Source organism: Homarus americanus, unplaced genomic scaffold, assembly GCF_018991925.1.
Source record: "Homarus americanus isolate GMGI-L3 unplaced genomic scaffold, GMGI_Hamer_2.0 scaffold54840, whole genome shotgun sequence".
Lineage (NCBI taxonomy): Eukaryota > Metazoa > Arthropoda > Malacostraca > Decapoda > Nephropidae > Homarus > Homarus americanus.
Window position 1 is genome coordinate 496,554 of NW_024745963.1, and position 21,953 is coordinate 518,506.

A 21,953-nucleotide genomic window follows, 5' to 3' on the forward strand; every position below is an offset into this window, starting at 1 on the left:
AATAATTCTAAAATATCTCCCCGCACTCTTCGTCTTTCTAGGGAATGCAAGTTAAGTTTCTTTAACCTATCCTGATATGGAAGGTTTCTAAGTCCCGGAATAATTTTTGTCATTCTTCGCTGCACCGACTCTAGTGAATTTATATCCATTCTATAATAGGGGCACCAGAACTGAACCGCATAATCGAGGTGCGGCCTGACTAGCGCAAGATATAGTTGCAATAAGACCTCTGCACTCTTGTTACTTACACTTCTAGATATAAAACCCAATACTCTGTTTGCCTTATTTCGAACATTAACGCACTGTTTTCTAGGCCGTAGGTCCGGGCTTACAAGTACCCCTAGGTCTCTTTCACAAGTCGACTTCTCTAGGTTGATGTTGTTGATGTTGTTAAGGCTGTATACATTGACAGTATTTGTTCTTCCAATATTAAGTACGCTGCACTTGCTGGTGTTGAATTTCATTTGCCATTTTTCAGACCGCCCCTGCAGTTTATTTAGATCCTCCTGTAATGCATTTGCATCCTGCCCTGAATTAATTTGCCGTTGCCACTAACATTACACCACCTGTTCGGCGAGTACCACAAACTTAACACCACTTATTTTAGTGACAGCAACTTAGCAGTACTTCTACGACCTCACTGTTAGCTATCTCTCGTCACCACTTCACTTACACCACGTTCACCCCCCTGGCATCAACATGCTGTTACCACCAGCTGTCACAGTACCTCGATCCCCTGCCAAGTGTGTTTATAAATAAATATGTTGGGGTTTGTGTTTCTTGGGAAGGCAGATATGATGCTTCGGGCCAACGCAGTCGACGTGAGTGCTGGCCAGCGAGGGAATTCTCTCCCGGACGGCGCTAGTGAATAGGAAGACTTAGTCATTAGAGATAGGGAAAAATAGATGGGATACTGAAGGTGAATACGATATGTAGTATTGATCCTGCTGTGGTGGGGAAGGGGATAGGTCATGTTGGGGAGAGGAGGGGTAGATCGGATTAGGGAGGGGAAAGGTTGTCGGTTAAGGGAAGGTAGTGCTGTGAGGGGTGGGGGAAGGTAGTGGTGTGAGGGGTGGGGGAAGGTAGTGGTGTGAGGGTGGGGGAAGGTAGTGGTGTGAAGGTAATGGTGGGAGGGTGGGTAGGGAAAGATAACGGTGTGAGGGGTGGGGAAGGTAGTGGTGTGAGGGGGTGGGGGAAGGTAATGGTGGAGGGGTGGGGGAAGGTAGTGGTGTGAGGGGTGGGGAAATATGGTGGGAGGGATGGGGGAAGGTCGGGTGTGAGGAAGGTAATGGTGGGAGGAGGGTGAGGAAGTAATGGTGTGAGGTGGGAAGGTAGTGGTGGGAGGGTGGGGAAGGTAATGGTGTGAGGGGTGGGGGGGTTAATGGTGAGGGGTGGAAGGTAATGGTGAGGGGTGGGGGGAATGGGAGGGGTGGGGGAAGGTAGTGTGGAGGGTGGGGGAAGGTAATGGTGAGGGGGAGGGAAGGTAATGGTGTGAGGGGTGGGGGAGCAGTGGTGTGAGGGGTGGGGGAAGATAATGGTGGGAGGGTTGGGGAATGTGGTGTGAGGGGAAGGTAATGGTGGGAGGGGTGAGGGAAGGTAATGGTGGGAAGTGGTGGGGGATGGTGGAGGGTGAGGAAGGTAATGGTGGGAGGGGTGGAAGGTAGGGTGGAGGTGGGAAAGGTACTGGTGAGGGGTGGGGAAGGTAATGGTGTGGAGGTGGGGAAGGTAGGGGAGAGGGGTGGGGGAAGGTAGTGTGTGAGGGGTGGGGGAAGGTAATGGTGTGGAGGGGGAAGGAAGGTGGAGGGGTGGGTGAGGGGGAGGTGGGAAGGTAGTGGGAGGTGGGGGTGGTGAGGGTGGGGGGTAGGTGTGAGGGGTGAGGGAAGGTAATGGTGGAGTGGAGAGGAAGGTAATGGTGGGAGGGGTGAGGAAGGTAATGGTGGGAGGGGTGGTACGGAAGTGAGGGGGGAGTGTCAGTGTAGAACGAGGACGCTCAGGCGGCTTCTCCTAATGTTGAGAATATGTAAATGGGGCTATGTTGTGTTGAGACTGGCGAGATTACTCATAACTCATAAACACTCATAGAACTTAACACTCCTGCAAACACGAGTTCTTCACAGGTCCTTGCAGTAGGTTTCAAAGACATCAGTTAGTGTTTACGGTTATCACAGAAGTGCAACCCTGAACATGAATTTTGCCACACACCAATATGTAATTTAAGCATGGTATTAATCTAAGGCACTCTGGGAGAGCCTGACTTGTACGTTCCAGGGTCCTTATGATAGTGTCAGGGCTTATGGTATCACAGTTCAGTTATTATTCCTTGTTATGTACCAACTTAATGTACTATGCAGTGATTCTGTTGGCCACTGGTTATTATTAATAATAGTATAAGCAGCAATTGTCAGTCCTATTATTTTTTAATACTGATACTTATGGTGTTATCGTTTCCGTATTATCTTTATTAGAAGCAGGTAATTTACTGAATTCCTGCCAGATAGCGAATTAGATAATTTTCTAATTCCGAGCGGATATTGAGTTGGATATATCCCATTTCTATAGGTGAAATCAGATTAAAACCACCTTTAAAATAATTTATTTTTTACAGCGTCGGATATATTCATGAAATTAACTTAAAGTATAACTATGTTCTAATGTAGCTGCAATCCGAACTAACTTCCTACCTATCTAACCAAGATTGGTACCTACCGAAATATGGACTTAGTTGTGATTATGAATTAATGACAACGCTACTTTGGAGTCATGCAGCGTGTCAGAGTCACTGATAAATGTCAATGGTAGGAGCGGCAGCCAGATAAGAGCCAGTAGTTGTTTGAAGGATTGTGTTTTCTTCATTGGTGCCTTTGCTGAGTGCACCAGTCATCTTGTGGTGACATCAACAGTGAGTATTGATCCATTGTATTGAATTTAAGTAAGGAATAGGTGAATATCGAACAATCCACCTTTCAAGCAGAATAACACAGTTATTATTATTGTTGTATTACGTGTATTTTAATGATATCTCTATTATTATTATTACCGGGTATTAAATTTTATAAAATATTGATTGAGTGCATTGCGTGTTGGTGTGTGTATGTGTGGGCAGTAATGCAGGTGTCAGTGAGGCGTCACGGAACACTTAGGCCTCAGAGTGCTCTTACCCGAGGCCCTTTGTACACCCTCTGAACACAGCTCAGGACAAGAGTTATTGCCTCACTACCGTTACCTGTACCTCATCACATTTGTTTTATTACCTTCTTCTCTTACCTTCCTCTCCCTTCCCCCTGGCTTCACCTTTACCCCATCCTCTCTTCCCCTCCCTATAGGCTATAACTGGAACGTGTATACAGTACCTTTATGCTATTTAGAATATATCTGATACGGTTGATAGAAAATCCTAGATGTGAAGATTTTTCTGAAAATTTATGGAATGAACAAAAAAGAAATCCTTGACTAGAAATAGCAGGGATATCCAAAACATTTATTCATTGATTTATTCAGAAATTTACACCAACTTCCTTGAATTTCTGTGTGTACCCATCCGCCGTGTTGGTTCTTGGGGTGGTTTATTTATTATATTTCGTGTATAAAGCAAAGTTATTGTAATTACGGCTTTGTTGTAAATGTGAGTGTTACTTAAACACTTTGAAGGTGCGACTGCCGACGTGGAATCTTGCCATCAATTTGCGTGAAACAGAAATGCCTCCCCTTTCCGTGCTGTTTCTCAGCTATATATATATATATATATATATATATATATATATATATATATATATATATATATATATATATATATATATATATATATATATATATATATATATATATATAATCTTTTAGTATATATAAAACATCACGATTGACCAGTAGAACTACAAACTCACTACTGTATATTTCTTTATATTCAACACTACAGTAACACTAGGATACCCAGTATAACAATAAACAATATACAAAATACAAAATATACCCCAGCCATATTTTTTTTTCACACATATAAGCGATAATTTTATCAGTAAATATATGTATAATAGTAAAGTAAATATTGTTGTGCTGAAGGAACGTGAACTTGTCCAGAAGCAGCGACACAACACAATCACTATTTTCAGTGACTTTTGGCATCTTAAGTAATTGTTGACGCCCAGAGGATAAACATCTATATACAGGGAACGAAACTGACAGAGGTTGTGGTGTCAATGTATATCAGTAATTGTATTTATATCTTTAGATGTTGTTGTGGTTCTCGATTTCTTGTTTGCGAGGTGTCAGCGGACTAAAGAGCTGCCTAAAGCATTCTTCTTTTAGATTTCTGTCCACAAAAACGTCATTTTGATCTTTTCTTCGTTATAGAGATTCATCAACAAACAATGTAAGTCCCATATTATCAAATCATTGACAGCACGAGCAATGAACAGCGTGTGGCGATCACCTCCGCCCCACAGTGACAATCTTATGGAGGCTGTAAGATGAGAGTTGTCCCTTGTGATGTCCTCAGAGGCGCTCTTGATTGGTACAAATAGCTGTGAGTGTGTACGACTCCACATCAGCCAAAAATTGGATTCCATCCACGACTGTCTAAATGTGGACGGTCCTCTTGATCACCGGGGCCCGTCCAGTGAATGATGATGTCCCCCTCTACTCTCCGTCTATCCAACCACTCTGCCTCCCCGTTTTCCTCCGGGAGACGTAGCAACGCCTCCTCATGCGACGATGTTTCCCTGTTGCTTCCTGCTGCCGAATTTATACCCTGGGAACTAGGGCGCGTATCTCCTGCCGCGGCTACATTAACATTCCCATGTAAACAAGGAAGTTGGCGGCCCCGGAGGCTGAAACCGGCGCCAGTGTGGAAACGTCCTGAGAAAAACTCCATGAGGATGGGTCCGTCTCTGGGGAAGGGCACTACACCTGTGGGAGGGGGGACATACAGTAGGTAAACAAAGCTGATACAGAGATAAGCTAGAAACTCGTAACTAAACAAGACTGTAGTAGTATACAAGGTTATCGATATAGAATGTCCACATTTGTAAGGGTTATGTTAAAGGAGAAACTTTAACGTATGAATCCTTGAGAATCTGAAATTAGACAAGATAAAGAATTGATAGAGATGATACTATGACACAGAGTGAACAGGGGTGTCTGTACTGACTGTGCGAGCCTTGAGGGATGGAGCCACAGTACCGACGACCAGCCAACTCCAGCCCGGCCTCAGCACACCCTGCCGTCTCCTCCACGTCAAACTGGTCCATCAGAAGCTCTACACCACACACACTTGAGTCCCGCCTGCAGGAGAAGAGGAATCTAGTAGTCACGGGGAGCTTCCTATAATTTTTAAAAGGTCGTGAATATATCGTGAAACAGTTTATCAAGTTTTTTATGTGTGTGGACAGAACCTTACCTGACGATGGCGTTAAAGGTGTGGACAGAACCTACCTGACGATGGCATAGAGGCATCTCATGTGGGTGTAATAAGGACCGGGGTAGCCTGGACTCTGAATGGTGAATCTTTGGCTGTTGAAGACTTGCCGGCACTGTTCGACCTGGCCAGAGTCAGAGGACACTTGCGTGAATTTGGGCTCCCTGTGACTGACAGAGGAAGGGATGACCTCAACATCTGGTCCGCCTGAAGACTCGACGTTCCTACTACCATCAGAATCGCTAGTATTAAACCGCTGGGCAAAGAGAAGTTCTGCAGGAGGTGTGGGGAAGAAAACTGGGGTGACTGTGGGGATGGTGGGGAAGGGTGTTGGGGCAGTGGGAGGAAACGTAGGAATAACTGTAGGTGGGAAGGTCGGGGAAGGTGTGGTGATGGGGTAAGGAGTTGTGTAGTCAGGTGCTGGAGGTAAATATCCATCACTGGGAGGTCCGTAGCTCGTACTTGGAGATCCGTAACTGGTATCTGGAGGCCCGTAACTTATCAGGTGATGGCACGGCTTACTGGTATAAGAACTGGAAGGAGCAGTCGTGTAGTGGCTTGAGTGACGAGGCCGAGAGAAGGGGTTGAACTTCCACCAAGACTTAAAATTCGGTTTGTTGAGCCCAAAGAACACTGATCTATTATTATTATTGTGGTTACGACGTGGCCTGTAAGTCGGGTAGGTCGGATAAGTCGGGTAGGTCGGATAAGTGGGGTAGGTCGGGTACATGGGATGGAAGTGACCACAAGTAATCTGACTAATCTCGATACTGAACCCACGACCTGATCCTAATTCGTCCGAGTGGAAGAAAAGGTTCAGAAAATGGCCACTGAAATGGTACCTCCCTGTGAAAAGAATTATACGTTCATTAATACACACAAAAAAGTTTGTATTTATAGAAGAACCTGTAGAAGATAGGTCAACTTCATGCGAAATTTATTATGTTATTATAGGTATTATTAAAAAAGTATCTAAGTATATGTTAAGCCTAAAAGTCTAATTAAAAAAGTTATGTGAAAAATTCCCCTCAAAATATTACATCCGGGGGTATATCATGAATGGTAAACAGTACTTATTTCCGAGGTGTTGTGTTAATGTAACCAAGACAATGTAAGATAAACAATGAGTACATTTAGTTGCGAGTACTAAATTGTTTCAAGCACAATGTACTTTTACTCCAACGAGTACATCAACGATAGCAACTAAAATTACTACTGTTGTTGCTGCTACTACTAACATTATTACTACTAATACTATCACTATTATTACTACTACTACCACTATTAATAGTTCTCCCACCACTATTACTGCTACTACTACCACCACTATTGTCACAACTACCACTATTAAAACTACTACTACTACTACTTCTACTACTACTACTACTATCACTATTAATACTACTAACACCACTATTACTCCTATTACTACCACTATCACTACTACTACCACCACGATCACTGCTACTACTACCACTATCACTGCTACTACTACCACTATCACTGCTACTACTACCACTCTTACTACTACTACTACTAAGGTAGGCCTACTCACGTATCTCTCCAGGATGCCTCCGTCCACACAGTCTCTCCTGCCCGTCCACCTGTAGGTAGTCCCGCTCACACCTGGGGCTGTACTCCACCTCCATACCCAGGACCTGTAGAAGTAAACCATTTATCAGCCTCGTCAGCCTCATCATCTCGTTCTCAACCCACCTCTCCGCCATTACGCCTCACCAAGACGTTCACCATTAAACTTCACAGCTCTCCTCCTCACCACAAATTTCTCCATCATTCCATCTTCCCCTCACGACCCACAACATCTCACCATCTCACCATCACGCCTCACCATCACGCCTCACCTTTACATGGAGCTGGCACACGTCGCGGGAGACCTTGGTGACGATGTAGCGACAGTCGAGGTTGGGCTGGTACTGGGAGGGGTAACCTGGGGACTGTAAGGAAGCGGTGGAGGTGGTGACGAAGCCCCCACAGCCACCAGGGTTGATGGAGGTCCTCTGGGTCACTCTCACCTGGTATCCACGATCTCCCGACGATGTGGTAGAATCAGAGTGGAAGGTGATGGTGAGGGAGTTACTTGAGAACATGAAGTTTCCTGAAGGAGGGGGTGAAAACATTATCGTTAGTAGTGTTATGGTCTTTAGTATAAAATAAACGTGGAGGCTAAAGTGAAACCAACTCAAGATTTATACAATTCAGCTTATTTTACCTGGTGATTAAGCACTTAACCTGACCTGATATAACCTAACCTAACCTTCTAATATTTGCTTATAGGTTTAATTTCGTGTTTAAGGTTGTATATTGATTACAGGGTGGGGAGGGGGGGGGGGTAGTGAAGTATTGAGGGGGGAGAATAATTTACTTGTTTGGCCGGTAAGTTGTCCACAAAGCCTCTGGCCGCCCACCTCCAGGTAGTCTCCTGTACAGCCCGGGGTCGAACTCGTCTCAAAAGCCACCATCTCCAGCACCACGCTGAGGAAGGAAGCTCGTTAACCTCGTAAGGAGTCGTTAAGTTGGTTATGTTATACTCCCTAATGGTAGTTAAGTTTGTTGTTAGCCTATTTGGGGACGTAACAAGACCTACAGTACTTGGTGACGTAAGAGCACCTACTTGGTGACATCTGGGGTGGCTCTACTGACGGTAGTAACACAGTCGACAGAGGCCGGGTAGGTGGACGGGTACCCGGGACTGATAAGGGTGAACTGGGTCATCTGAGTAGTGGCATTACACTCTACAGGCAACACCCCACCACACCCCTCCGTCACCTGTTTCCCCTGTATCTGTAGGAGGAGAAGCAGGTGTTGATGAGAGTGCATGATTCGGTTAGGTAAAAAACAGTGCATGACAGCGTTCGTTGAGAGTATATGGCAATGATTGGAGTATCACAGTGCATGGGACAAGGCCTAGCGTGTACTGACCCTAAAGCCACGCCCGCTGGTTGATCCGTCAGAGTGGAAGGCGAGGCTGAGGGTGTTGTCCGTGAAATTGAAGGTCACTGCAAGAAGACCCGACATAAGACTGAGGTTAGGTTAGGTTAAAGTTATGGTACAGTACGCCCTTATTTACATCCAGAAATACCACATTTTAAGGACAATTAGTGAAATATGGAACAGTAGCACACAAAGCAGCTGCATAATATATCTAACAACACGTAGCAACAATATCAACACGTGAGTACAACAGGTGATATAAGTAACTGGAGGTGAGTACAAGGAGTACGTCTACTAGGTACTCACGCAGGGAACCCTTGAAGGAACCACAGAACCTGGTGCCATCTACGTCGAGGTAGTCGCCAGTACATTCCCCTGTGTTGGTGTCCCTCGTAGGCAGGTCCAAGTCCACGAAAGTCACCTGTAGCTGTAGGAGGACGGGGTGTTAGGGGGAGGGGGGGAGTTAGGGTTAAAGATTCACAACAATGCCTAATCTCGGTTTGTTTTAACATTATGTACAATCAAAGACAAAAGTCGAAGATTAAATATAACTCATGAAACAGTGTTAAGTAGTATTCAATTTCCATCACCGACTTACCCCACACACGTCGTTCGAGGACTTCCCGACGATATAGCTGCAGTCCTTGTTGTTCGGGTAGTCGGTTGGGTAGTTTGGGCTGCTGATGACGAAGTTAGATGCCGACAGCACCAGGTCACAATCCGAAGTACGAACTGTCGGGAATATAGTCGTCGGGAAGCTACTCGTGGCTGGAAAATTAACTGTTGTCGGGAAGCCGTTGGGGAAAGTCGGCAGCGTCGGTTGTAGTCCGGTACCCGTGAAAGGGTTGAAATCCGGGTTACCTGGTATGTTTTGGTCTGAATTTGTGTCTTCGTCGTCACCTTCCGTCACGAGACCTGGGTCGACCTCTCCCCCCGTCACTAGTTCAGAGTCGGATGTTTCTTCTTCTGTTGTGAGCCCAAGGTCAAGCTCTTCTTCTGTTGTGAATCCAGGGTGAAACTCTTCTTCTGTTGTGAGCCCAGGGTGAAACTCTTCTTCCGTTGTGAGCCCAGGGTCAAGTTCTTCTCCTTCTGTTGTGAGCCCAGGGCCAAGCTCTTCTTCCGTTGTGAGTCCAGGGCCAAGCTCAGTAAAGCTCTCCTCTGGAACCCCCCTCCCTGAAGCTCCATTGTCGTCAGTGGGTAGGGGCCGTCGACCAATAACTGACAAGATGTAACTTATATCAATTTCTGATAGGTTATTCAAAGATGGCGTAACAGAAGGAGGTGTTAAAATAACCGGTGACTGGGTACTCGGTCCTGAAGATGGCGGTGATTGGTCATCTTCGACTCTCCCGGGCGGTGATTGGTTGAGAGGAGACTGGACTGGTAAAGGCTCCCCACAGGCCACTAGTTCACCCACGAGAGAGAATCCCTTCTTCTTGGTGGATTCGTCGGTGCGGAAACGGATGATGAGTTCCTCTCCCTCAAACTCGTAATAACCTGAAAATTAATGTAAAGTTAATACAATATTCTCTAACGTTATAAGTTGATTCATTTATCACCAGTAACAGCATGAAGCAGAAAGTTAAGTGTGTGTGTGTGTGTAACGAGAGAGAAGGCCAGTCTTACGCGTGAACCCAGGCAAGAGGCTCCCACAGAAGCGCTGGCTTTGCACCTCCAGGTAATCAAACATGCAGCTGCCGTCCTCAAGCCTAAAGTCCTCCACCTGCAGCTTCACACCACAGAACTGGTCGCCGCCTCGCACCACTGTATACCTACACTCGAGGTTGTGTTCATACTGACGGGGATACTCAGGGGACCTCAACTTGAAGCTCTCCCCCTCCACCCGCCTGACAGGGAAACATAAAAGGTAAATAATGATACAAATTAAAGTTCACACAAAAATGCGTTTACCTGTAACAAAAATCTTCAAAGTTTTAACTGGGGAAATTTATAACATTTTAGTAAGAGAAAAACTAAGCCATGTCAGTGAAGGAAAAGGTCCCTCATAAAACTAAAGTTTCAGCTCAATTACACTTAGTTGAATTTAGTTCTAATGTAGAGAGATGGTCATCATGAGTGGCTATGGTAAGTTACCTCAACCTATTACCGAGAAATAATTCTTCTTCTCCGTTAGTGATTGAGTCAGTTATTCAGTGTCGCATATAGGTAATGACACTTTAAGTATATTCTACTCTTATGTATTTTATCACTGATGGAGAGAAATTAATGAATAGTTGTGTATGTGAAGAGAGGCGTCGTTGTTGTTGTCACTGACTGATAAGTTAACATTGAGGCGTTCTGTGATGGTGTCCCCTGAAACTCTTGTGTGTATTCTTAACACCATCTTGTCTTTTGCACCCCGAACGTTAAGTCTCCTCCATTTAGTTTGTAACATAACTTAAAATACGTCTTTACTGTGTTGAAGTTTTGTAAGGGTTATTAATATGAATTTCCTTTCGTTTAAAACCCTACACACACACATACAGTAGACAATGCGTTGCCATGACCTACCTGTCGCAGGGAACAGAGGAGACAAGAGCCGCCCCGAGGGTTCTGGGTCGGCGGCAGGTTTTAACTTGTTGTCCCTGAAGTAGGAACCCTGACGCTCCATGGCTTGCCCCGCTCTGGAACTCCACCGTCATGAGGGAGGACGGGAAGACAAACGTAGCTGTAGGGCCGAGGAGGCAATAATGAGACGAGAGATTCACTTTTAGTTTAGCCACAATAAAATACTAAAACCGGCGTTATCATTAGGTTATCAGAGGCGTTACCAAAAAAACCAAAAACAATATTTATCCGACTCAACACAATATCAGTCATCTCACCTGTCTTCCCGCGCTGGTACCTCCCGCAGTGAGTCACCCCGTTAATCACCAGAGTGTCTCCTGGACATTCACGCCTTCCCTCCACGCCCACCGCGCCTCCCACCTCCTTCAGGATCTCATTAGTGTCGTTGTGGGGCCCGAGACGCGTCGCTAGGTCGAGGCGGAGGACGGTGAACACGACGCCACAGTAGTCAGGGTGGCGGCGATAGATCTGATACTTACAAGTCGTGCTGACAAGAGGAACAACAACAAACATAACATTAGCGAAATTGAAAGTCTTGCGATGTTTACTATTACGTGTTTAAGGTTTATAAATGGATCTTATCTGTTGCTTAATTCTATTGTTCTGTACCTCACTGTATTCCCTCCCCCCCCCCCACCATACACACACTCCGTACTTACCTTCTCTCACGCGGCTGTGATGCACTTGGTAAAAGACTTATCAAGGTGGTGATGTTTACTGAGCTGGGTGAAGGAAGGTGACCTGTTTTATGCTTCTCAGGCCAGGAGAGTAAACTTGCTTAAGAAGGGCGTAGAGGTACATCAGAGGACGCATATATGAAGGACACAGAACAGAGTATAGTGATTAACAGAGAAGATTAGGTTAGGTTTGGTTAGGTTAGGTGAGAGGGAAGGAACTGTGGGGGAGGGGGGTAGTAGTAGTTGAGAGGGGTAACTCACTTGGCAGCGTAGTTAGCAGGGTAGTTGGGTGAGTGGATGTAGAAGTCGAGGGCAATGATAAACTGGTCACACTGAGGCACGGGTTCTGAAACACAATGGAAACTAATAATTGGAGCACAGTTGGTTAGGTTAGGTTAGGTGTTCCCATTCACTACACCCTGAGCCCCCTCCTACAGGATCAATACCGTGACGCTGCCGTATCCTGCGCTCTTTAGTGAAAGTCCTGCCCATATAGTTTCTAAAATCACAATTGTGACTAATTACTCGACTTCCTACTCTCTCTATTCTTTTTATTCAGTTTTCTTGTTTCTTGGTTTATTTTCCCTCTCATTCCCCCTTGTCTGTAGCAGCCTGATATCCCCTGCACCTTCCTGACCCCGAATTAGAGGAACAAAGGAGTGTGTGTATGTAAAAATGAATTACAGTATTTATATTGAGTTTGGCGATCACAGAAAACGGAGTTAACTGATTGGGGTATGTTAGAAGGGGATACTATGTTGATTTTTATGGGTAGCGGAAATATTTCGCTATCACACACACACACACACACTTACGAAAGAGATGAATGAAGTTAGTAAATATGATTGATAGCGATTGTTTTTCTGCTATAAATTTCTGTTAACCTAAAACATAACGGTAACAATGACTGAGACACAACTACAGTATTTACCAACAATAATTACCACGACAATACACCTTTACCTGTAGATCCGTTACCAGGTAGATGAGTCTTTTTGTGTTGTTAATTAAGGAAGAGGATGTCCCCTCCCACCCATCCCACACCCCTCCTTCCCTCGCCCTTCCTTGATCTATTCTGTGGTGGGAAGGGAGGAGGAAGGGAGAAGATGCTGCTGTAACTGTTGATGATATTGAGGAGGTGGGAAGGGGAGGTGGTGAGGGAGTTGGCTTAAGATGTGAAGGGTAGCTGTAGTGGGAGAGAAGCCTTGACTGTAGTGGGAGGGGAAAAAGAGGGAGTTCTGTAGTGGGAGGGGAAAAGAAGGTATGTGTTGTGGAAGGTTGGAGGGGGAAAGAAGAGAGGTTCTGTGATGGGAAAGTATAGGAAAGGGGTTTACACTCTCAGGGACACTGGACTAAGGGCTAGAACAAAGCGGCTGGGGCTGGCTCAGGTGTCCGCCCCAGCAGGGAGGTCCAAGGACTCACTGTGGGGGCGTGGCGGGAGGGACAGAAGACGACATGGGGACGGTCACTCGCCCCAGTAAGCCAGAGGTGGACGATCTTTCCTTCACGACCATTATTATTCTCTCATGTCGTGGTGTGAGTGTGTGTGACTATAGCGTGATTCTGGTGTGATTTGGCAAGATTCTGGTATGATTTGGGCAAGACTCTGGTGTGATTTGGCAAGACTCTGGTGTGATTTGGCAAGACTCTGGTGTGATTTGGCAAGACTGGTGTGATTTGGCAAGACTGGCGTGATTCTGGTGTGATTTGCCAAGACTCTGGTGTGATTTGGCAAGACTCTGGTGTGATTTGGCAAGACTCTGGTGTGGTTTGGCAAGACTGGTGTAACTTGAGCAAGACTGGCGTGATTCTGGTGTGATTTGTGCAAGACTCTGGCGTGATTCTGGTGTGATTTGTGCAAGACTCTGGCGTGATTCTAACTTGACTATGATCCACAAGTGACCAAAGTGAAAATGATGTAAACATGATCCAGAATCTTCCACCTGTATAATCCATTAAGACTCAGGTATTGCTTACATCAACTCAGAATCACTCTTTACATTAATCAGAATCCTCTTTAAATAAATGCAAATCGGATAATCTATCAACTCTTGTGGCATTGGACAGTTTTATTAGGATGAGTCAGCTGAGTCCTCATCGATAGACAATACGTTTTCGTTATAGATAGACAGGGATTGTTCTTACCTTCTGTGTTTGAGGAGCGCCCCTGGATGGAGAGGCCTTTATCAAGAGCCATTTGTTTCAGCGTGAGGGTCCTCTCATCACTCTGTTTCTCTCCTTCATCGTCACAGAGAGATTCCTCGTCTTCCACAATCTTCCTGACGGCTACGGTTGAGGACCCACCAACACCAGGAGCAGTAGTGACGTCGTTGTCATCGTCTGTAGTCGTTCTGGCCATCTTCTTTGAGAGGGTCACTGGTAGGGGCTGGATGTGGGCACGTGGTGGTACCCAAAGCCAGTTGTCCTCATGATCCGCTGTCCTGGTGCCCTCAGTCCTGCCGCTGCCTGCGAGACTAAGGGTCACACTCACCAACAAAACTCCTCTCGTTAACGGATACATTGTCCCTGGAAAAGTGTCTCTCTGTTCTGGTCTTCTGTTTCCCTAAATAAAACTCCCCTCCTTCACTGTTATGGGTGTCGTGTTAATATTTGTTTCTACTTGATTTGATAAAACAGCTTTTGCTTAACTGATAGGACCACAATAATCATCAAGACTTAAGAAACAGTCTCCCGCGGATGTGTTGAGCTGCGTCTAGCGTCACCAACACCAGGGTAGTGACACCTGCTACACGCCAACACCCACACCTGGGGTGGAGCCTCCCACACCTATTATATACCCCCGCCCGCTCTCAGGAAGGCTAACAAACTGTAGAGTCGACTTCCTCTGCAAATATTTACATCTCAGGTATTTAAAATTCTCTAGACTAATTGAACGCGAACCAGAAACAGGCCTCAAAGCGAGAAGTTCCCCGGGGGATGAAGAGGCTGAGGCGCGGTGTGTGTGTGTGTGTGTGTGTTGAGAGACTGACAAGCAATTAGTTGTAGCTATGGTTGGCATTATTAACCCTCGATACTTTCTCCAGCACGCGTGGGTCGCCTTCCTTCCCTGCTAAGAGGAATGTTCTCGCCCGGAAATGACGTCAGAAAGTCCTAATTAGTGGAGTACGCCCCCTCCCCCTACACTAATTTACCCGGTATAATAATAACTTCAATCACATCTCAGCGTCTTTATTACTCAACAGACATCAGCTTTTACATAATCCTCACGGTATATCCCAGTAGGTACAGAACCCCCCCTCCCCCACCCCCAGCTTCTAAAACAGGTTAACTTCCTCATGATCGTCTGCCGTTTATCATTAACCTGTAACTATTCCTGGAAAATTAATAATATGCATATTTATAACCACCTACTGTAGAGGTCATCGAAAGAAGAACGTCCCCGGAGTTCATATGGTAATGTATTAAAATGTGGGCTTTATTTTTCGACGGCCTTGTATATATAAACACGCGCTGACCAAGAGAGTGTGTGTAATATGACAGTATGAGTTCGTTATCATCCCTGTAAGACCTTCAAGTTTGTGGACATTTCTGATAACATACCGGGAAACTAAGACCCCTCCCTCCCTCCCTCCCTCCTTCAGCCACCAGTATGAGTCATCCAGCGTCAGTGTACCGCCTTGTCCTATATAATTAAAGCATATAATTAAGGTAGATGAGGCCATTAATGAGTTGTGGCGCCGTTAGTGGAAGTGGAATGGCGGCAGAATTGAATTGAATCACACGTGTCTGTCTTTATCGTGAACCGTAAATACTTGAGTAATATAACTTTTAATGTTTGCGCAACCTGGATTGATGAAGAGGACTTTTAGCTAACATCAATTATTTTTGTTTTATTCTTGGTCTTTGAGATATGTGTGTGTGTGTGTGTGTGTGTGTGTGTGTGTGAAACTGTGAGGAAGACTGTGTGTATATATGTGCATATGCGTGCATGTGTGCGTACAATATTAAACTACACCTCTATCTTCAACCCTTTCAATAGTGTAATTAAAAGTATTCACCTACACTACCCTCCCCCTCTCTCTCGGTACAGGGAGAGGACTAACGTACTGCGCATTATCGTACTCTATAATCTAAAGTGTAGTAAATAACATTGGTCTTATCGCCTGGACATAAAACACGGTTGCTTATTACACCTGAAGATTAATTACTCTAACGCTATACTTGGCAGGTTAGATTAGGTTATGTTAGCGATAGGTTATGTTATGTTAGCGATAGGTTATGTTATGTTAGCGATAGGTTATGTTATGTTAGCGATAGGTTATGTTATGTTAGCGATAGGTTATGTTATGTTAGCGATAGGTTATGTTATGTTAGCGATAGGTTAGGTTAGGTTATGTTAGCGATACGTTACGGTAGATTAGGTTAGGTTAGCGTTCGGTTATTAGTAGGTTAGGTTAGCGTTCGGTTATTAGTAGGTTAGGTTAGCGTTAAGTTAAGTTTGGTTAGATTAGGTTAGGTTAATATTCACGTGAAATATATTAGGTTAGGTTAATATTCACGTGAAATATATTAGGTTAGGTTAATATTCACGTGAAATATATTAGGTTAGGTTAATATTCACGTGAAATATATTAGGTTAGGTTAATATTCACGTGAAATATATTAGGTTAGGTTAATATTCACGTGAAATATATTAGGTTAGGTTAATATTCACGTGAAATATATTAGGTTAGGTTAATATTCACGTGAAATATATTAGGATAGGTTAATATTCACGTGAAATATATTAGGTTAGGTTAATATTCACGTGAAATATATTAGGTTAGGTTAACATTCACATGAAATATATTAGGTTAGGTTAACATTCACGTGACATATATTAGGTTAGGTTAATATTCACGTGAAAATTATTAGGTTAGGTTAATATTCACGTGAAATATATTAGGCTGTCTATTCTTCAGGTGCTCCCACAGGCCTTATCATGCAGCCTGTTGATGTACTTGAACGAAAATAAAACTACTGCTAGTTCTTCAAGGGTTTATCTTGGCCTGAGAACATCTTATACTCACGATAATGGAACACTGATAACAAAACAAACATGGGAACTGTATTATTACCTTAAGAATCAAATAAAAAAAAACTTTATTCTCAAAGGCAAAGTATAAATTAAAAAGAAAAGGAAACGTTCATGACAAATTATGAGGGGTGACTATCATAAACTTGTTTTTTTAACTTGCCATTGTTTATTGCATCTAAATCTAGTTATCTATTCTTAAGCAACACCTTTTAAAGCTATAAAGATCAGATATTGATTTTCAGGCCAGGTGAATTGATTCTAGGTTACCTGTGTTGAATTCATTGTCAGGTGAGTTGATTCTAGGTTACCTGTGTTGAATTCATTGTCAGGTGAGTTGATTTTAGGTTACCTGTGTTGAATTCATTGTCAGGTGAGTTGATTTTAGGTTACCTGTGTTGAATTCATTGTCAGGTGAGTTGATTTTAGGTTACCTGTGTTGAATTCATTGTCAGGTGAGTTGATTCTAGGTTACCTGTGTTGAATTCATTGTCAGGTGAGTTGATTCTAGGTTACCTGTGTTGAATTCATTGTCAGGTGGGGTAATTTTGAGTCACCTATGTTGATTCCGGGTAAAAATTAACATCTCTCCCGCGCGTGACTCTTGTGTTTCTGAGAGCTGAGTCACGGAGTTCCTGTAGGTGTAGACGACGAAGGGAAGACTGTGGCCGGGTAAGGGCACAACGGACGTCCGGCTGAATGACTTCCTGTAGCGACCTGCTGGTGGTGTTAATGGTGAAAGTTAAGTCGATAAGTGACCAAATCTTACATTTCTTTCTTTTTCATTTCTCTCTCTCTTTCTTCCCCCTTTCTCTTTCTCTCTGTTTTCCTTCCTCTCTATCAATCGTAATGTTTCCTGAAGGGGGAGTTTACTTCTTTACACGAGTACCTGCCTAGGGAACGAGTCCTTGCTCCCTCCTTCCCTTAAAATACCCTTAGGTCCTCCACTCAAACTGTCTTCAATTTGTATTTACCAATCACCCCAGGTATTGTATTTCCCTAAGAACCAAAGCTTTATATTTCAATCACGCATTTCAGCTTCTGTTGTACCCTGGTCCTCCTGCTCTCAGTTTTACCTATCATTAACGCTACTGTTATCCCTAATGGTAGAGCCAAAGTTTATTTATTTTTTTATTCTATAGATTTCCAATATCCCCCCCTTGCTGTAGCGATCTGCCTAATTCTAGTACTTATTATTATTATTTTTTGACACTTTGTCTTTAATATTCTCTTTTAGTATCACATAATAAAGAGGTTATAATATCTGCTGAAAGTGTCAAGGAGCCAAATATTTTTTCTCGTGTTAAAATTCTCAACTCCGACTACTGAAGCGCAGCCGACCATATAAATCATGCAGACAGGTTATTGAAGGCTCACCGTGAACTGTCATTGCCACACTGACAGTTCTCATACACCGAACAAAATATTTCCTGTAGAGTATTACCCAGACATTACCTTTTAACTCCTTGTAAGTTTCTGGTGATATTCAAAACCCATGAATTTTTTAACTTCACTGATCTATTCAACTACATCATCAGATAACCCTTGATCGTTTTACAATATTTCCCCAACGTTGATATAACAGACACCTTTGGGTTTCCTTCAAGTGGTCGTCAATGGCAGGCTTATCTACCTGACCCAAATAAGTATTATGTAATTTATTGGGGTGGAGGGGGAGGGCAGCGCTCCTCCCCTTTGACCAAGGAACGAACCCAGTCACTGTTAGTTTATCATGAGTCAATGGCCACCAACTATCACCACTAAATTTACCACTATCGTCAACGTAGTGGTTATTTAACAGGTATCTCAATACATTACTAAGTTCATGAGAAAAATAATTTGCTCTTCAATTATTATCAGTATTTTAATCGGCTTCAGTCGAGTATAAAAATAGTTTCTTGTAAGTCAATGAGCGATTTGAAACTGTTATTATCTTATAACTCAGCGGGATAACCAGTATTGAGTGCTCTTGTGCGTTATCTCTTACTGTGATAAAGCGTTGGAGGATATCAGTACCTACTGTAGTGTGGCCTCCGCGTCACTCACCACAACACCGCAGTCACCCCTACTACGTTCTCCCACACACAACGGTAAGTCACCTGAACGCTCTGGTTACGCGTGTTATTTGAATATTTATTTTTTTTACTTAACTTTATGACTTTATGCTTTTTTGTGGTAAATAAATGTTATAGCTACATTCCACAAACTGTACACTCGGTTTAGCTTTCTTTAATACGCATAAATGTACTGTACAAAAAATTATACCTATGCTCGCATCATGTAGGTTTTTTATACGTAGGACTGACAAGGGCATTTTATTCTTAAAGTGACTGATACAGAAATATAATTTATAAATATTTACAAAACTATAGTGCGAATCTCCCTTTAACGTTCACTAAAAAGCGCCATACAAAATTAAGTGTATTTAGATAAGGAAAACTCAGTGTATGCTATTTCCGACTACCTCATTAACCTGTACTGTATGTTATTTCCCTCCTCATTAACCTAAGGAAAAGTTATGTTTATTCTCTTTACTTGATGATTACTTGACAGGATCTTCGAATACATAAGTTCCTCCTTCCATTAGGTTTACAACATGGCGACAACAGTGAGCAGTTCTCTTTCTAGAATCCTAACCAGTATCCTACCAAAGCCCGTCCACTGCTCCTCCCTCACCTCAACCATCACCAGCCTTCAAAAATCTCACATTACGTCAAAACCAAAGTCTGTGAGTTTTTAATCTCATTTTACGTGTCTTATTTTCATTTTAATTGTCTGAATCTAGCCAAATATGCTTAAAATCCTCACTGACAAACTTCACGTGAAACAAACTGTAGCACCAGCAGGCATTTTACATCTTTGTCATCGTGTCCCTGTCAGAGTTGTGTTGTCATGGTTTTTTTCCTACACTTTCATTAACCTGCGTGTGTGTGTCCTCCTGAAGCATGTAGTGACAGACGAGGAGGTTCGTTTACACATGGAGGCGCTGGAGAGGTTGCAAGAATCCACCCAGCAGCTTCAGGAAGTGTGGCCTCTACTCCAGGGCCTTCATGCTGACACCACCCTTAACGCCACCTCCCGAGACCTCTTCAGTAAATTAAAGGAAGATGGCCTGTTGGATGTTCGACGTAGCTGGATCGTCACCGCAAATTAATGAAACGATCCACCAGAGGCTGTTAAAAGACCCAACAAGCGCATGATGGTAACAAGAAGTCATAAGAACTAAGTTTAACGAAAAAATAATAATAAGCAACAAATGGGAGATGGTGAGTGTGCAAGGAGGAGGTAGAGGAGGGATTGTACTGTACCTTGTCTTGATTGTACTGACACAGGTGTTAGTGATTGTACTGCGCCTTAGAAAGTGTGATAATAATGTTTATTTGACGCAATCATTTGTGGTTGTACTATGCTTAAGAAAGTGTGATTTTTGTCTTGTTCGCACCTGACGAAAGCGTTAGTGGCTGCACTACGCTTGAGAGCGAGAGAGAGAGAGAGAGAGAGAGAGAGAGAGAGTACATAATCAACTTGGTAATATTATAAATGGAAGTTTGGGTTATTCTTCTCCATGTTTACGTAACTTAACGACATGACTTACCCTTAACGTGTGTGTTTGTGTGTGTGTAAAGTATCAAACAAACTGCAAAATATAACGACAATCTATTAAAAAAAATAAAAGTGTACAAAACCAAACAATATTACTTTCATTCATCATTAATCTATCTATCTATCCACCTATTTTATAAATAATCCAGAGTTGCATATTCCCGAGTTGCCAAATAAAGATTAAAAGGATCACCTGAACATTAGCCACCTCAGTTTATTTCACATAATGATTAAACTCTCTAACGTTACCTGAGGGTTAGATTAGGATCAAGTTAGGTTAGGTAAGGTTAGATTAGGATAAGGTAAGGTTAGGTTAGGCCAGAGTTGGGGTTAATTTATTTTAAAATACTCTGGGAGGTAAAACTTCAGGTGATCATATTGAAAATGACCCACACAAATAATTTTTTTGACGAAACTGAAATTTTTGTTGTAAGAATAAGACAATAACATGAAAGGACATAACTGGCAGAACAAATGGCAAATGAAACCAGAAATACAATTGAACGGATAAGCAAATAAACATAAATACTGATACTCTTATAATGTAATTCTATTCCTATTATTGACGTTATATATCTATTCACTTATTTACTTATTTAATCAGCTCAAAATAGATGGTTCATTTTGCGAGGTATTGAGATGTTAAATGTTTTATATTACTTTTTTATTGTTGTTGGACTAGTGTATTATTAACCTTGATACACGATTCAAGACCTTATATTAGTTGTTGTTGAAGCTCAGTAATAACGTAACAACAACAATGAAGTGCTACTCCACTAGGCTGCCTCACAGCCTATTTAACACTCCTACAAGAATCATATACAACACATCACATTGTTGGGTTTATGCTTTGACCTTGTACTTTGTATTCTGGAGTCCATTTACACCTGTGTTAGTCGTAGTTTATTGTGGGTTTTTTTTAGGAAGTGCTGTTGGGTGTTTCCCTACTCACATAATATACAAATGGATGCGAAAAAGGTATATTGGGATTACCTGTTGATTTGTTTTTGTTAGAAAGTTATTACTTCGCTTGGTGAATTTATAGTATCACACCGGTCTTTATTTCCGTATTAAAATATGCTTCTCGTAATGTTTACACAATTCTAAGACATTTTTCTTCTATGATATTTCCACCGGAAATTAAGGATAACCGATATATTATTTTTTTCAAGATTATTATTATTTTCGCTGTCACAAGTGTCGCCCATGATTTGTTTACTTATGGCGGAGGTGGTCTGACCCCGTTCACGCACCGCTCCAGGCCTTCGTCTTCACTCTTTTAAGTGTCTGGGGCATGGACAACGGGTTAGGTTAGGTTAGGTTAGGTTAGGTTTTATTGGTTGGTTGGTTATACAATTTGCTATTTATTCTAAAAAAATCCTTCTTTTCCCATATGATTGGTGGGGGGAGGGACGTATCTAAAAAAGAAAAACACGTGATTTTCGGTGGAAATATCAAATTCGCTCGAAATTCGTCAAAATACATAGGAAAAACCTATTTTTATTATAAAAATAAAGACCGGTGTGATACTATAAATTTACCTTGCGCATCAACAACGATGGTCTGTAAGCGCGTAACAAGGGTACAGTAATTACACAATCACATCAACATTTAAAAATTATGAGATAAAACTGTGTTGACTTAACCCCTCCTGCTTATTTCATCTATAATGATTTAATACTCAAAGTATAACTTAACCTACTAAACT

General features: G+C 42.8%; 1 protein-coding gene and 1 long non-coding RNA gene across 2 annotated transcripts; one reads left to right on the forward strand and one right to left on the reverse strand.

Moving 5' to 3' along the window:
* Positions 1–3,843: 3,843 nt before the first annotated feature.
* On the reverse strand, positions 3,844–14,504 carry LOC121878844 (cubilin-like). The gene is made up of 15 exons (XM_042385261.1): positions 13,753–14,504; positions 11,869–11,953; positions 11,188–11,417; positions 10,874–11,030; positions 9,989–10,209; positions 8,961–9,859; positions 8,669–8,789; positions 8,351–8,427; positions 8,043–8,212; positions 7,794–7,903; positions 7,273–7,526; positions 6,966–7,068; positions 5,428–6,256; positions 5,144–5,277; positions 3,844–4,902 (listed from the first exon to the last, which is right to left on the reverse strand). Exons 1-15 carry the CDS (start codon positions 14,126–14,128, stop codon positions 4,541–4,543), a joined length of 4,128 nt encoding a protein of 1,375 aa, XP_042241195.1. The 5' UTR covers positions 14,129–14,504; the 3' UTR covers positions 3,844–4,540.
* Positions 14,505–18,626: 4,122 nt separating this feature from the next.
* On the forward strand, positions 18,627–20,332 carry LOC121878845. The gene is made up of 3 exons (XR_006091238.1): positions 18,627–18,732; positions 19,230–19,370; positions 19,587–20,332. It is a non-coding gene; the product is annotated as an uncharacterized LOC121878845 (long non-coding RNA).
* Positions 20,333–21,953: the final 1,621 nt, after the last annotated feature.

What these genes read in the sequence shown, in the direction of transcription:
- LOC121878844 (XM_042385261.1), bottom strand. Translation starts at nt 14,128, where the DNA reads ATGTATCCGTTAACGAGAGGAGTTTTGTTGGTGAGTGTGACCCTTAGT. An exon ending in TCCTCTGTTCCCTGCGACAG is followed by an intron (nt 10,210 to 10,873) that starts GTAGGTCATGGC and finishes TTTCCCTGTCAG; the next exon opens with GCGGGTGGAGGGGGAGAGCT. An exon ending in CCTCGAACGACGTGTGTGGG is followed by an intron (nt 8,790 to 8,960) that starts GTAAGTCGGTGA and finishes GTCCTCCTACAG; the next exon opens with CTACAGGTGACTTTCGTGGA.